Source organism: Euprymna scolopes, chromosome 9 (assembly GCF_053919585.1).
Source record: "Euprymna scolopes isolate OS-2025 chromosome 9, ASM5391958v1, whole genome shotgun sequence".
NCBI classification, from domain to species: Eukaryota; Metazoa; Mollusca; class Cephalopoda; order Sepiida; family Sepiolidae; genus Euprymna; species Euprymna scolopes.
The window spans coordinates 33,681,096-33,696,642 of NC_136490.1; the positions used below are offsets into that span (position 1 = coordinate 33,681,096).

Consider the following 15,547-nt stretch of genomic DNA (forward strand, 5'->3'; position numbering starts at 1 on the left):
CCCCGAGATCCCTTTTCTCAGATACCCTTTTTAGCCTTATGCCACACTGAAAACTGACTCATTTTATATAATTTCTATGAAATAACTTAAAGAAATTTTTTTACTGTATTACACCACAGTAATGACATGTAAATACTGAGGTGGATAGGTTTGCTAGTAGAATGTTAGCTAATACATATTAGCAATTAAGAAGGATGTGCCGTAGACGAAAACGTCAGCAGAGATCAATCAATTTATCCTGACTATAAAAATAAGCAAGGATTGTGAGGAAAAAGTAGATGAGATTTAGGTGGATATGGCGTCAATCATAGATGACAGAGAGAGAAAGAGAGTGTGTATGTGTGTGTGTGAGAGAGAGAGAGAGAGAAAGAAAGAGAGGGAGAGAGAAAGAGGAAGAGAAAAAGAAAGAGAAAAAGAGAAAGAGGGGCCGAAGCAGACAACGCACAATGCCACTTGGATGAAAGGGGTTACTATTTGGGACCAATCCGATATTATGTAGGGAGTTAAACAACGAGATGCCTATTCACACTACATTTGAAAAAAACGTGTAAAATACTGCAAATTTTTTATAAATAAAAACAATAGTCTTTTGGAGCTCCAGTTTGGAAGTTAGTTTCAATAAAGTTGTGTGATCTTTTCCGCCTATGGTTTTTCTAATTGACTTAAATAATCTGTTGCACGTGTTCATCTCCATACTAAACCTTCTTCCAACTCAACCTTCCATTCTCTCTACAGTTCCTTTTGTATGCCTGGTATAGTCTCATTTGCATAGAAACGCATCAAGCACAAAAGCAACTGTGAGTCGCCATTTTTTTTATTTTTTTTATCAAGCAATCGAACCCTACAAAGCATGCTACTCAGGTAAGTTATAAGTTTCCCTATAGGAGCATCACATTAAAAGCCGTAATCTAATATATAAACGGCTATATGTCTGTCTGTCGGTCTGCAGTCTCCATATTTTTAAACTCTAAACTCTAAAACTAAAAGTCAGAGCAGCTCGGATTTTTAGGAGCCGTTCTTTTATGGGTCTTTAGCCGGTTAAAATTGTTTTTAAAAAGTCAAAAATTGAAAAAAAATCATTAAACATTGTGTACATTAATCTTAGCTGACCCCCCCCCCCCCGCTAGTAATATTAAATGAATTTTGATGGTTCAGTTTTTTTTTTCTTCATAACTGAATTCTTTGAAATTGTTTGAAAATTTCAAAACTAAAAAAAATACCTTTCGTTTTTTTTAACTTTTCCTTTTCACCCACCTTATCGGCCAAATTTCTTTTATACATCAATACAATTCCCAAGAAGTTCAGATTACTTTTCCGTTTCCTCTTTTAAACAGGAAGTTGAAACATGTTCATACATAAAAAAGCAGACGGACACCATTTCATCCTAAAACCTATGATATTTACCTCAACATGGATTTATTTTCCTCAATTTCCTTAATTACAGTCGGTACATTTTTTGAGATCTACTGAATTTAACAGCATGTATTAATTTTAAGTGTCTGCTAGATATAGGCGCTTATATCCTTGTGGAAACGATCACCTCAAAAGTAACTCATAACTTTTGAGGTGCTCATCTCCACAAGGATATGAGCACCTATATCTAGCAAGACCTTGAATTTATATATGTTGTTAAATAGGTGTAGATCTCCTTTAAAAATGCACCGATTAATTTCTGCTCTATTCATCTGCAGTAAAAAATTTCTAACACCAATCCCCTACTTCTCTTTGCGTTTTTAATCTTATTATTAAGCAAAAAATGTGTGGTCTGTAAGCCAGTAGAATCACTGGTATGCAAATTAAGAACAGACTGCTAGAAGTGTCACTTGTTATTACTGACTACACTTAAATATTGAGATGGATAGGTTTGCTAGTAGAATGTTAGATAGTACATATATTAGCAATTAAGAAGGATGTGCTGTAGACGGAAAAGTCAGCAGAGATCGATCAAGTGATCCTGATCGTAAGAATAAGCAAGAATCGTGAGGAAAAAGTAAAAAGAGAGAACGAAAGTGTGTGTGTATGAAAGAGAGAGAGAGAGAGAGAGAGAGAGAGAGAGAGAGAGAGATAAGGGAGAGAGGGAGAAAGAAAGAGAGAAAAATTGACCAACTTTTAAAAGGAACTGCTAATTGTGATGTCCGAAAGAGGTGCTTTTTGGGAAATCGAGTAAGGAGAATCTTAGAATTGATTATTACATTGCACTTAACTCTGTGGTGTCAGAATTAAGACTTATATCAATTCATGACTGACGGAACGAGAACAATCTACACCCTATAGATCAAATAAAGGGTTCTGTTCGAAATTCTATACAGATTCCTGAGTTCAACAAAGGCCACCGAGAGAAGGTCGAAGGTTACATCAGCTGAAACGTTGGGAGAATAACATACAAGATGAGAACAGTAATAATATGAATTTTTAAAAAAAGGTTTAATTTTTTTTTCTTTTTAGTTTAATTTCAATTTTTAATTTTTTTCTTATCTTAATCATGCTAATCACTCGTGGAAAAGTTCGTCATAACTTGTGAGTGACATAGTGTTTTTTTGTTTGTTTTTTTTGTTTTTTTTACTGACCTTCACTCCAAACAAGGCATATTGCCACTTGGATGTAAGGGGCTACTATTTGGGACTGTGTCTGAGAAAGATTAACAAGATGTTTGGTTATGTTAGATTTGAAGTTCTGCATATCAGTACAGTCAGAGAAGCAGGTAGCAGGAAGGGAATTCCAAAGTTTAGCTGTTTGAGGGAAGAAACTCTTACAGTAGAAAGTTTTCTGGCATTTAGGTACCTCGACAGTGAAGGGGTGTGATCTTGTTGCTAAGCGGGTTTTTCGGGGATATGTACATCGAGGGGACACAATTACAATGAGTTCATCAGAGCACATTCCATTAAAATACTTGTAAAACAAGCACAGAGATGCAACATTGTGGCGATGGGACAGGGGTTGGAGCCTAGTCGACAAATTGGGACCTATTAGATTGGAGACCCTTTTTTGGACAAACGGTGGCTTTGTAGCGGTACAGGATATTCTCAGGTGTGAGTAGTTTTCTAGCACGATAGATAAAGCCCACCTTCCTTGCAGCAGTCTTTGCAATGTCCTCAATCTATTTGTTCCAGTTCATATTTCCTGTGAATGTTAAGCTGAGGAGTTTGAAGGAAGAATTTTCAGGTAGGGAGTTATTTGTCATGAATAACAATGGTTGGAGAGGCTTCTTGTATTTGATAAAGAGAAGCTTAGTCTTACTAGCATTAAATGTTACCATCTATTTACGTCTCCATTCCACTACAGTCTGGAGATCATTTTCTAAGGATTCAGCCATTGTCTTAGATTTGTGTACATTTGTTCTTCCTCCATGCATATTATAGAGTGTTGTATCATCAGCAAATATACCTATCTCAGACACAATATGATCGGGGAGGTTGTTGATAAATATCAGGAATAATAATCCTATGGAATCTATTATACAGCAGAAGATTGGTTGGAAGATTTCATCACACCTACATTGACCAACTTATAGAAGAGTCTGGATACCATGCTCTCTGTAGCAGGCAAAATTGCAACAAACACAAGCAGGATCAAATTCTTAGGACTAGAGATTCTGAATACACTTCCTTCATGGCTTGTCCAATCAGAAGCCAGCTCTCGGTCACGTGATTGAGTTTATAAAAGGTTAAACCGGCAACACACTCTCTCTTTCTCTCTAGATTTTGGACTGACAACAACTCCATGTGGAATGGACTTGTCGCCCCCAACTTCTCTCTTGGCACTCAACAGAACTCACCTGACTTTCGGGTTTGGGGTTCAACTAAGACATGAATATAAACAGGCCAACATGGTTATCTCTACACACGAATCGCAATGCGGTAAACATGTGAACTCATCCTTCAGTACTGTCTTTAATCTTCCATGACGCACGTTTCCACTACTACTTTAGACACAAACGCACATGGATTCTCTTTCTCTTTTAACAGGCCTGTCTAATCTTTACTCTACATCTCCACACAGGAGCACTTCCGAATACTAACTCCTTTTCTCTATCCAATCTACTAATGATAATCAAGAAGCCGTTATTAGAATATAGAACTTATTGTCTTCTTATATTCTACACCTTTTTAAAAAATTTTTTAGCCATCTTCTAGAACTTTTACACTATTGGTACAATAAGAAAAATCAAGGTATGAAGTATTCTTGACAAATTACATGCCATTTGGAAGTCCTCCCTCTCTGACAATCTAAAGAGGAAGTTTTTAGGATAACAGTGGAATCTGTCCTGCTTTATGGTTTAACAGTTTGGGCACTGATAAAATAGCAAGGAGCCTCACTTAATAGGACATGCACAACCATATTATGAGTAATTCACATCAGCTGGAGGAAATACTCAACTAATAAACGCCTATATGAACATCTTCCTCTTATCTCGATCTAGCTAAGGGAGAGAAGGCTTTGTTTTGCTGGTCACTCCTGGAAAAATAAGTCAGAATTTGATTTGTGAATGACATTTTCCTATAGTAGGAGACAGCAACCTTATATGGTAATGCCGGTTAAAAAGCTATGTTGATATGCGAGGGGGAAGGGGCAAACAGCTTTGGCTACATTAATATGGCGGCCAATAATGTCATTAAATATGGAAATATATTTTCTGTGAGTTTGAAGACAACAAGTATTAAATATAATATGCGCATATTTAATATATTCAGCCTCTCAACTGTCACTTTGGTTTGGTTCGTTTATATTTATACTAGAAGATGTACCCGGCGTTGCCCGGTATAAAACATAACGTTAAATTCATTTAAAAACAAAATGAAGTAAAAAAAATAAAAAAAAACGGAAAGAAACTGCATGCGAGTATTATGGATTTTTCTAAACAGTTCACTTCTTGTAAGTAAGAAAAAATACTCGGGCCAAGATCGAAACCAAAGCCCAATGATAGTGAGTCAAGTACGATAACCATTAGGCCAGCTTGACACAATCTTTAAAAAATGTTTTCAAACCTACTTATTCTTAACAAAATGTGGACGATTCATGCATGCATAGTCGTGAAATAGTTGACAAACAGATAAAATCCGATGACCCCCAAGTACGAATTTTTTTAATTTTGATCCCGTAGTAGCCTTTTTTTTTCTGGATGAAAATCAATTAAAAAGTTTTCCACATGTCTGAATACCCTATATACCAAATTCCAAGTCTGTAGATAAAAAATTCGCTGAGTATATAGGCTGAGAAGTGTCCTCACACATACACTAAAACACACACACATTCTCACCTTTATAGATATGTAGATAGACTGTGTCCTGAGTAAGGTGACGGGCCAAACAAAATTCACCCGAGGGCTGGATGTGGGCCAAGGGTATGAAGTTAGTGACCCCCGTCCTATAGGATCCATTATGCAACAAAATATTAATTGGAAAACCTTACCACATCTACATTGACTAATTGATTGAAGGCTTTGGATGACACCTGGTGGACTTGCTGATAGTGATGTTTGACAGAGAGGGAACAAATCAGAAGAATTTAAGAACAATTCTCTCCCTGATTAATTGTGCCTGATTAGACCTGACAAATCATTTGTACTGCTAAGTAGTATGTAACACTAAACCATAAAAATAAAAATAAATTGATTCAATAAAAATTTGGTTAAGTAAGAATCTTACCTTAATGGCAATACTAAAATCCACTTCCTGTGTTTCTTTTAATCCAAGTGGAATCATCGGTACACAATCGACGCAACTATTGAAGAAGAAGAAGAAAAAAGGCATTTATATAAAGAGAAGATAATCAAACGGTACTTTTCGGCTAACAGGAAAGGAATTTACAAAAAGATAAAACTTGATGTTTTCTTACATTTATTCTTTTAACCATTCTAACTATTTTCTCTTTCAAATTGGAAATTAATTTTATAGGTCAATTTTGTAGAATCACTCTTGTTTTTCAATTAGGTGTTTTTTTTTTGTTTGTTTGTTTTTGTTCTTTTTTTTTGTTTGTTTAGTTTTTGTTTATTATTTATTTATTAATTTTTTGGTTAGGGTTAGAAACCATTTTCACAGAACACGAAAATTTCATAGAACTTCACAGAGTTCAAAACCGTCTTCGTAGGTGATGCCCTTTTCTTTTCTATGCAACCTCTTTCCCACAGAAGAGACGTTGCGAGCCTGTCTCTGCTCTATCGTTATTTTCATGGCAAGTGCTCGTCTAAGCTCAAATCTATGGTCCTTGCTTTGGCAAATTTCACTCGGCTAGCTAAAACTTCTATCAATAATTTCCCCCACTCTCTATCGGTGCCTAAACCTAAACGTAGATTCTATGAACAAAGCTTCTTTCCTAGTTCTTATTGGGTCGTTTTTTGATATTATATCAAATTTCCACTATTAATGACTAGCTTGTGGGGCCCGGCGTTGCCCTGGTGTTTGGAGGTGTGTGCTGAGCAAAAAAAACAAAAAAAACAAAAAACAAAACAGAAATAAATAAAAGTGGTAGTAGGCAGGCAGGTACTGTACTGCGAAGAAGGAAAAGAACGTGAAAAACAAAACAAAACAAAACGTGACGTCTTTGTTGATGCGTTCATTGCCAAACCGGAAGTGATGTAGGTTTAAAATAAGGCTAGTTAATCGAAAAGAGGCGAAAAAGCGACCCCTCCCTGTAGAAAAATGCCCAGTTGAGGGTGAAGGAATTAATGTTTTAGCCTGTTTTTTTTATATTTGTCGTCCGAAGGGTCGAACTTCAAAACGATACCAATCTCGTGAAAATCTGTCGCCTCTGTCGAAAGTTTTAGGCAAACATACATACATATATACATGCATAAATTTAAACTGACAGGTGAGATTTATATTATAGACTAGCAGGGCTACCCGGCGTTGCTCGGGACCGTATAAACAATGAAAAAACAAAAGCAGATATTGAACATATGTTTGATTCTTAGGGGAGAGGAATCTTTCATCTCTATGTATTATTTGTTTTATCTACCCTAGGACTGATATTGTTCATGTTTTATCCCTAGCATAGGTAATTTACAGCATGTATATGAAATTGTTTTACCTTAGGGAGAAGAGAACAGGTAATATACAACATAATGTGTCTATATTACATCCCTGGCAACGCCTAGAAACCAGCTAGAACATGTATTTCAGTCAATCTTTATTATATCCTGGGCTATGCCGGGAAACCAGCTAATCTCTTTTTAGTGACTTGACCACCAAAATACCTCCCTAAGTGTGTCCTTTCTTTTGAACTTATTAGATATAGGTATCTAGAAATGTGTGTGAAATTTTGTTGAATGCATTGTTCACTATGATTTTCTTATTGTTCTACACAATATCAACTGTAGCGAAATAACACAGTAAACTTAGTGTAGTGTTAGAATAAAGAGCAAAGGAAAAAATTAGAATCATATTTTGTAATTGCAAATCTAAATTTGCTAGCATGTACCAGTATTTGCCAGGTTGTGGAAATTTGGAACTTATAACATATGTAGTGGCCTTTTCCTAGATACCTATTGCTAAAAATTATACTTTCATTTTGTTAGAAAAATCTCTCTTCAGATGCCCTGCATCATTCAAAATAAAAACAAATATTTTTATAATTGTTTCAGTATATTGCTACACAATGTGAAAGTTTTTAACGTTTGTAAAAAAAATCATGAATGTGCTTATATTGCAAAAAAGAAAATATCAGTGCACAGTATTGAAAGTGTTTGAGATTCAAAAGTCTGTAACATTTCTACTAACTTCATAAGATGTCATGTGAGAAACTGAATTGAATATCAAGACATTATCTGAAGCGTTTTTATTTTGGTGTAACATATGTGTTTACAGTGAACCTTAACTTTTAATAAACAGATTGGTATGCAATGACATAGGCTAGGAATCTTTAAAATATATATAAATTGGAAAAATGTGTGAACAAATGAAAAAAAAATGATCCGCTCCACTTGATGACATCAAGCATAGTAATATTTTAGTGAAGAAAATATGAAATTGATGTTCAGTGATTAGTTTGGATGAATGAGAAAATGTAATTGTTTGATGCATAAAAATAACTCAGTTGCTGTATTTGATATTAAGCAGCAAAATATAGTGATTTGAATATTTGGGAAAACATCAAACCAGATTATGTAAAAAGAAAAAAAAAAAGATGAAATTAGAAAATATATATTTTATGTTTATGAGTTCTGCCAATCAAAATTTTGTGGCAGAAATTGGGTGATTACCATGCAATTTTATTTTGGTAAAATTCTTAAATTATTAGAATGTTTATTATAATTTCTAATTAGTGACTTGTTATAATCAAAATCCGCCCTAAAGAGTGTCCTTTCTTTTATTAGGTATCAGAGTAGGTATCAAGATTTCTACTTCTATACAAATGTGATATTTCAGATCTGTACATAAAAAATTTGTTGAATATATAGGTTGAGAATTGTTCTGTGTCGCTCTCTCACACACACACACGCATTCTCACTTTTATAGATATAATAGATAGATTACTCTAGATATATTTCCATATGTCTGAATACCCTATATACAAATTTTCAAATCTGTAGATAAAAAAATTTGTTGAGTATATAGGTTGAAAATTGTTCTCTCTCTCTCTCTCACACACACATTCTCAATTTTAGAGATATAATAGATAGATTATGCTAGATATATTTCCATATGTCTGAATACCCTATATACAAATTTTCTAATCTGTAGATCAAATATTTGTTGAATATATAGGTTGAAAATTGTTCTTACTCTCTCTCTCTCTCTCTCTGGCTACCTCACACACACATTCTAACTTTTATAGATATAATAGATAGATTATGCTAGATATATTTCCATATGTGTGAATACCCTATATACAAATTTTCTAATTTGTAGATAAAAAATTTGTAGAGTGCATACGTTGAGAATTGTTCTCTCTATCTCTCACACACACACATTCTAACTTTTAATGATATAATAGATTATGCTAGATATATTTCGATATTTCTGAATACCCTATATATAAAAATTTGTTGAATGTATAGGTTGAGAACTGTTCTCTCTCTCTCTCTCTCTCTCTCTCTCTCTCGCTCACACACACACACACATTCTCACTTTTATAGATATAATAGAAAGATTATCCTAGATATATTTCTATTTGTATGAATACTCTATATACAAATTTTAAAATCTGTAGATAAAGAATTTGTTGAGTATATGGGTTGAGAATTGTTCTCTCTCTCTCTCTCTCTCTCACACACACACACACACATTCTCACTTTTATAGATATAATAGATTATGCTAGATATATTTCCATATGTCTGAATACCCTATATACAAATTTTCAAATCTGTAGATAAAAAATTTGTTGAGTATATAGGTTGAGAATTGTTCTCTCTCTCTCTATCACACACATTCTCACTTTTATAGATATAATAGACAGATTATGCCAGATATATTGAAATATGTCTGAATGCCCAATATACAAATTTTGAAATCTGTAGATAAAAAATTTGTTGTATACATAGGTTGACAATTGTCCTCTCTCTCACACACACACACATTCTCACTTTTATACATATAATAGATAGATTATGCTAGATATATTTCTATATGTCTGAACACCCTATATACAAATGTTCAAATCTGTGGATAAAAAATTTGTTGAATGTATAGGTTGAGAATTTTTATCTCTCTCTTTTTCTCTCTCTCTCTCTCTCGCTATCTCACACACACGCATTCTCACTTTTATAGATAAAATAGATAGATTATGCTAGATATATTTCCATATGTCTGAATACCCTATATACAAAGTTTCAAATCTGTAGATAAAAAATTTGTTGAATATATAGGTTTAGAATTGTTCTCTCTCTCTCTCTCTCACACACACATTCTAACTTTTGTAGTTATAATAGATAGATTATGCTAGATATATTTCCATATGTCTGAATACCCTATATACAAATTTTCTAAACTGTAGGTAAAAAATTTGTTGAGTATGTAGGTTAAGAATTGTTCTCTCTCTCTCTCACACACACACACACACAAGTTCTCACTTTTATAGATATAATAGATAGATTATGCTAGATATATTTCTATATGTCTGCCTACCCTATATACAAATTTCCAAATCTGTGCCCAAAAATGTGTGGAATATATAGGTTGAGAATTGTTCTCTCTCTCTCTCTCTCTCACACATATTCTCACTTTTATAGGTTATATAGGTTGAGAATTTTTTGCTCTTTCCATCACTCACATTCACACTTTTATAGATATAATACATAGATTATGCCAGATATATTTACATATGTCTGAATACCCAATATACACATTTTCAAATCTGTAGATAAAAAATTAGTTGAATATATAGGTTGAGAATTGTTCTCTCTCTCTCTCTTTCTCTCTCTCTCACACACACATTCTCACTTTTATAGATATAATAGATAGATTATGCTAGATATATTTCCATACGTCTGAATACCCTATATCCAAATTTTCTAATATGTAGATAAAAAATTTGTTAAATATATAGGGTGAGAATTTTCCTTCCTCTCTTTCTCTCTCTCTCTTTCTCACACACACACAAGCTGAAAATTGTTCTCTCTCTCTCTCTCTGACTCTCTCTCTCTCTCTCACACACACACACATGGTCATTTTATAGATATAATAGATAGGTTATGCTAGATATATTTCTATATGACTGAATACCCTATATACAAATTTTTAAATCTGTAGATAATAAATTTGTTGAGTATATAGGTTGAGAATTGTTCTTTCTCTCTCTCTCTCACACACACATTCTCACTTTTATAGATATAATAGATTATGCTAGATATATTTCCAAATGTCTGAATACCCTATATACAAATTTTCAAATCTGTAAAGATAGAATTTGTTGAATATATAGGTTGAGAATTGTTCTCTCTCTCTCTCTCTTTCACACACATTCTCACTTTTATAGATATAATAGATAGATTATGCTAGATATATTTCCTTATGTCTGAATACCCTATATACAAATTATCAAATCTGTAGATACAAAATTTGTTGAGTATATAGGTTGAGAATTGTTCTCTCTCTCTCTCTCTCTCACTCACTCACTCACTCACTCACTCACAAACACACACACACATTCTACCTTTTATAGATATAATAGATTATGCTAGATATATTTCCATATGTCTGAATACCCTGTATACAAATTTTCAGATCTGTACATAAAAATTAGTTGAATATATAGGTTGAGAATTGTTCTCTCTCTCTCTCTTCTCTCTCTCTCTTTCACACACATTCTCACTTTTCTAGATATAATAGATAGATTATGCTAGATATATTTCCATATGTCTGAATACCCTATATACAAATTTTATAATCGGTAGATAAAAAATTTGTTGAATATATAGGGTGAGAATTGTACTTACTCTCTCTCTCTCTCTCTCACTCTCTCTCTCTCTCTCTCACGCACACATTCTCACTTTTATGGATATAATAGATAGATTATGCTGGATATATTTCCATATGTCTGAATACCCTATATACAAATGGTCAAATCTGTAGATAACAAATTTATTGAATAGATAGGTTGAGAATTGTTCTCTCTCTCTCTCGCAACCTTACACACACAACCACACGCAAACATTCTGACTTTTATAGATATAATAGATCGATTATGCTAGATATATTTCCATATGTCTGAATACCCAATATACAAATTTTCAAATCTGTAGTTAAAAAATTTGTTGAATATATAGGTTGAGAATTGTTCTCTCTCTCTCACACACTCACATTCTCACTTTTATAGATATAATGTATAGATTATGCTAGATATATTTCTATATGTCTGAATACCCTATATACAAAGTTTAAAATCCGTAGATAAAAATACGTTGAGTATATAGGTTGAGAATTGTTCTCTCTCTCTCTTACGCATACACACACACACACACACACATTTTCACTTTTATAGATATAATAGATTGATTATGCTAGATATATTTCCATATGTCTGAATACCCTATATACAAATTTTCAAATCTGTAGATAAAAAATGTATTGAATATATAGGTTGAGAATTGTTGTCTCTCTCTCTCTCTCTCTCTCTCTCTGGCTACCTCACACACACACACATTTTCACTTTTATAGATATAATAGATAGATTATGCTAGATATATTTCCATATGTCTGAATACCCTATATACAAATTTTCAAATCTGTAGATAAAAAATGTATTGAATATATAGGTTGAGAATTGTTGTCTCTCTCTCTCTCTCTCTCTCTCTCTCTGGCTACCTCACACACACACACACATTTTCACTTTTATAGATATAATAGATAGATTATGCTAGATATATTTCCATATGTCTGAATACCCTATATACAAACTTTCAAATCTGTAGATAAAAAATTTGTTGAGTATATAGGTTGAGAATTGTTCTCTCTCTCTCACACGAAACTGTGCGCTCGGCTTCTTCCTCCCCTTCCCACCCCAAATGCTTGGGAAACTGTGCACTGTTTTTGTTGGTTTTCAAGCTGCCTCTTCCCCCCCCCCACACACACACACAGTTTAACAGTAGTAGGAGGTCAAGAGAAAGAGGGTGAGAGAGAGAGAAGAGTAAGTTGGTGAGAGAGAGAGAAAAGAGAAAGAGGGTGTTGGTTTTATATTTTTATTATCGTCTAATATTTTGAAAGCTGAATTTCTAATAAAATGTGCATCTATAGGAGATAATGCCTGGGAATGTGTTCCCCCCCCCCCACAGTTTAACAGTGGTGTGACGTCAAGAGAAAGAGGGTGAGAGAGAGGGAAGAGTAAGTGGGTGAGAGAGAGAAAGAGAGAGAAAAAAAAGAAAGACGGTGTTGGTTTTGTGAAAAAAGTTGTTATTTACAATTGTTCGCATTCTTGGCCTTTTGGTCAAGATCAAAGTGTAGTATCTGTTCTTCAGATGCTGCACTTCTATTACTTGTTCTCTTTCGGTGGAGGAGAAATCCTCCACGACTGAGACAATTTTTATTTTTGTAACTTTTCTCCACGTTAAAAAACGACCCTGGTGTCTAACTGTCCCGTGGGGAGGCATAATAAATAGGTACAATTGTTCGCCATTAGTGGATGTTGACGTCACGTCACGTGACATGACTAAGCGTTTTTTTTTTTTAGTATGAATAACATTTTTTGTTTTAATTATAAAGTCTACACTTAATTTTATAGAAAATGATGTATATATAATAGAAAAAAAAAATTACTGGTTTTGTTGGATTCAAGTGGATCCCCCCCCCCTCCAGTTTAAGAGATAGCAGGTCACGTGGTAATATACAAAATGGCTAGCGTAAATATAAAGATCGGTTTTTTTATCGACGAATATTTTGAAAGCTGAATTTTTTTTTATTCCTGTACATTTTTTCCTGATATTTTTCGTTAAAACTCTTGTATAAATACTATTTTTAACCAGTTAAATACGTTGGAGACATTGTCATGGAGTTTAATAATCTCTAGAACAAAGCAGAAGAGAAATTACAAAAGTATCGGTAAAACAAAGTGTTTGTTTACATTTGTTCGCCATTACTGGATGTTGACGTCACGTCACGTGACATGACTAAGCGTTTTTGGATTATGTAATATTAACATTAAAATGACAGGTTTTTGGGGGGCCCCCCTAGGAGAGAAATGATCAGTTCACCCCCTTTTAATGGTCCGTTTGGTGTGGAATTTCGATATTTGTCATGCGGGTGATCAAGGTTCAATATGATACATAATTTGTCAACTTTGGTTGTGTCTGTCAAAAGTTTGAGCTGACGTCACGTCACGTGACACGTATTGAATAACGTTAAAATTACAGGTTTTTTTGGGGGCCCCCCTAGGAGAAAAACGATCAGTTGACCCCTTTCTACTGGTCCGTTTGACGTGAAATTTCGATATTTGTCATCCGGGTGATCAAGGTGCAATATGATACCAAATTTGTCAACTCTGGTTCCGTCTTTCAAAAGTTTTAGCGTTACAAACAAACATACATACATACATACATACACACCGATTTTTGCCTTTTATATATATAGACTAGCAGGGCTACCCGGCGTTGCTCGGGACCGTATAAACAATGAAAAAACAAAAGCAGATATTGAACATATGTTTGATTCTTAGGGGAGAGGAATCTTTCATCTCTATGTATTATTTGTTTTATCTACCCTAGGACTGATATTGTTCATGTTTTATCCCTAGCATAGGTAATTTACAGCATGTATATGAAATTGTTTTACCTTAGGGAGAAGAGAACAGGTAATATACAACATAATGTGTCTATATTACATCCCTGGCAACGCCTAGAAACCAGCTAGAACATGTATTTCAGTCAATCTTTATTATATCCTGGGCTATGCCGGGAAACCAGCTAATCTCTTTTTAGTGACTTGACCACCAAAATACCTCCCTAAGTGTGTCCTTTCTTTTGAACTTATTAGATATAGGTATCTAGAAATGTGTGTGAAATTTTGTTGAATGCATTGTTCACTATGATTTTCTTATTGTTCTACACAATATCAACTGTAGCGAAATAACACAGTAAACTTAGTGTAGTGTTAGAATAAAGAGCAAAGGAAAAAATTAGAATCATATTTTGTAATTGCAAATCTAAATTTGCTAGCATGTACCAGTATTTGCCAGGTTGTGGAAATTTGGAACTTATAACATATGTAGTGGCCTTTTCCTAGATACCTATTGCTAAAAATTATACTTTCATTTTGTTAGAAAAATCTCTCTTCAGATGCCCTGCATCATTCAAAATAAAAACAAATATTTTTATAATTGTTTCAGTATATTGCTACACAATGTGAAAGTTTTTAACGTTTGTAAAAAAAATCATGAATGTGCTTATATTGCAAAAAAGAAAATATCAGTGCACAGTATTGAAAGTGTTTGAGATTCAAAAGTCTGTAACATTTCTACTAACTTCATAAGATGTCATGTGAGAAACTGAATTGAATATCAAGACATTATCTGAAGCGTTTTTATTTTGGTGTAACATATGTGTTTACAGTGAACCTTAACTTTTAATAAACAGATTGGTATGCAATGACATAGGCTAAGAATCTTTAAAATATATATAAATTGGAAAAATGTGTGAACAAATGAAAAAAAAATGATCCGCTCCACTTGATGACATCAAGCACAGTAATATTTTAGTGAAGAAAATATGAAATTGATGTTCAGTGATTAGTTTGGATGAATGAGAAAATGTAATTGTTTGATGCATAAAAATAACTCAGTTGCTGTATTTGATATTAAGCAGCAAAATATAGTGATTTGAATATTTGGGAAAACATCAAACCAGATTATGTAAAAAGAAAAAAAAAAGATGAAATTAGAAAATATATATTTTATGTTTATGAGTTCTGCCAATCAAAATTTTGTGGCAGAAATTGGGTGATTACCATGCAATTTTATTTTGGTAAAATTCTTAAATTATTAGAATGTTTATTATAATTTCTAATTAGTGACTTGTTATAATCAAAATCCGCCCTAAAGAGTGTCCTTTCTTTTATTAGGTATCAGAGTAGGTATCAAGATTTCTACTTCTATACAAATGTGATATTTCAGATCTGTACATAA

The 15,547-nt window shown here is 33.5% G+C and overlaps 1 protein-coding gene and 1 pseudogene across 3 annotated transcripts in view; one reads left to right on the top strand and one right to left on the bottom strand.

Moving 5' to 3' along the window:
• The window catches only part of LOC145284490 (rhophilin-2-like), a 295,213-nt gene that overhangs the window by 74,203 nt on the left and 205,463 nt on the right, over positions 1-15,547 (bottom strand). For all 3 annotated transcript variants that reach the window (XM_080133364.1, XM_080133365.1, XM_080133366.1), the window contains one exon: positions 5,646-5,721. In XM_080133364.1, the coding sequence (XP_079989490.1) occupies positions 5,646-5,721 (76 nt within the window). The remainder of the gene's footprint in view (positions 1-5,645; positions 5,722-15,547) is intronic.
• Positions 12,839-12,972, top strand: LOC145285361 (U2 spliceosomal RNA; annotated as a pseudogene).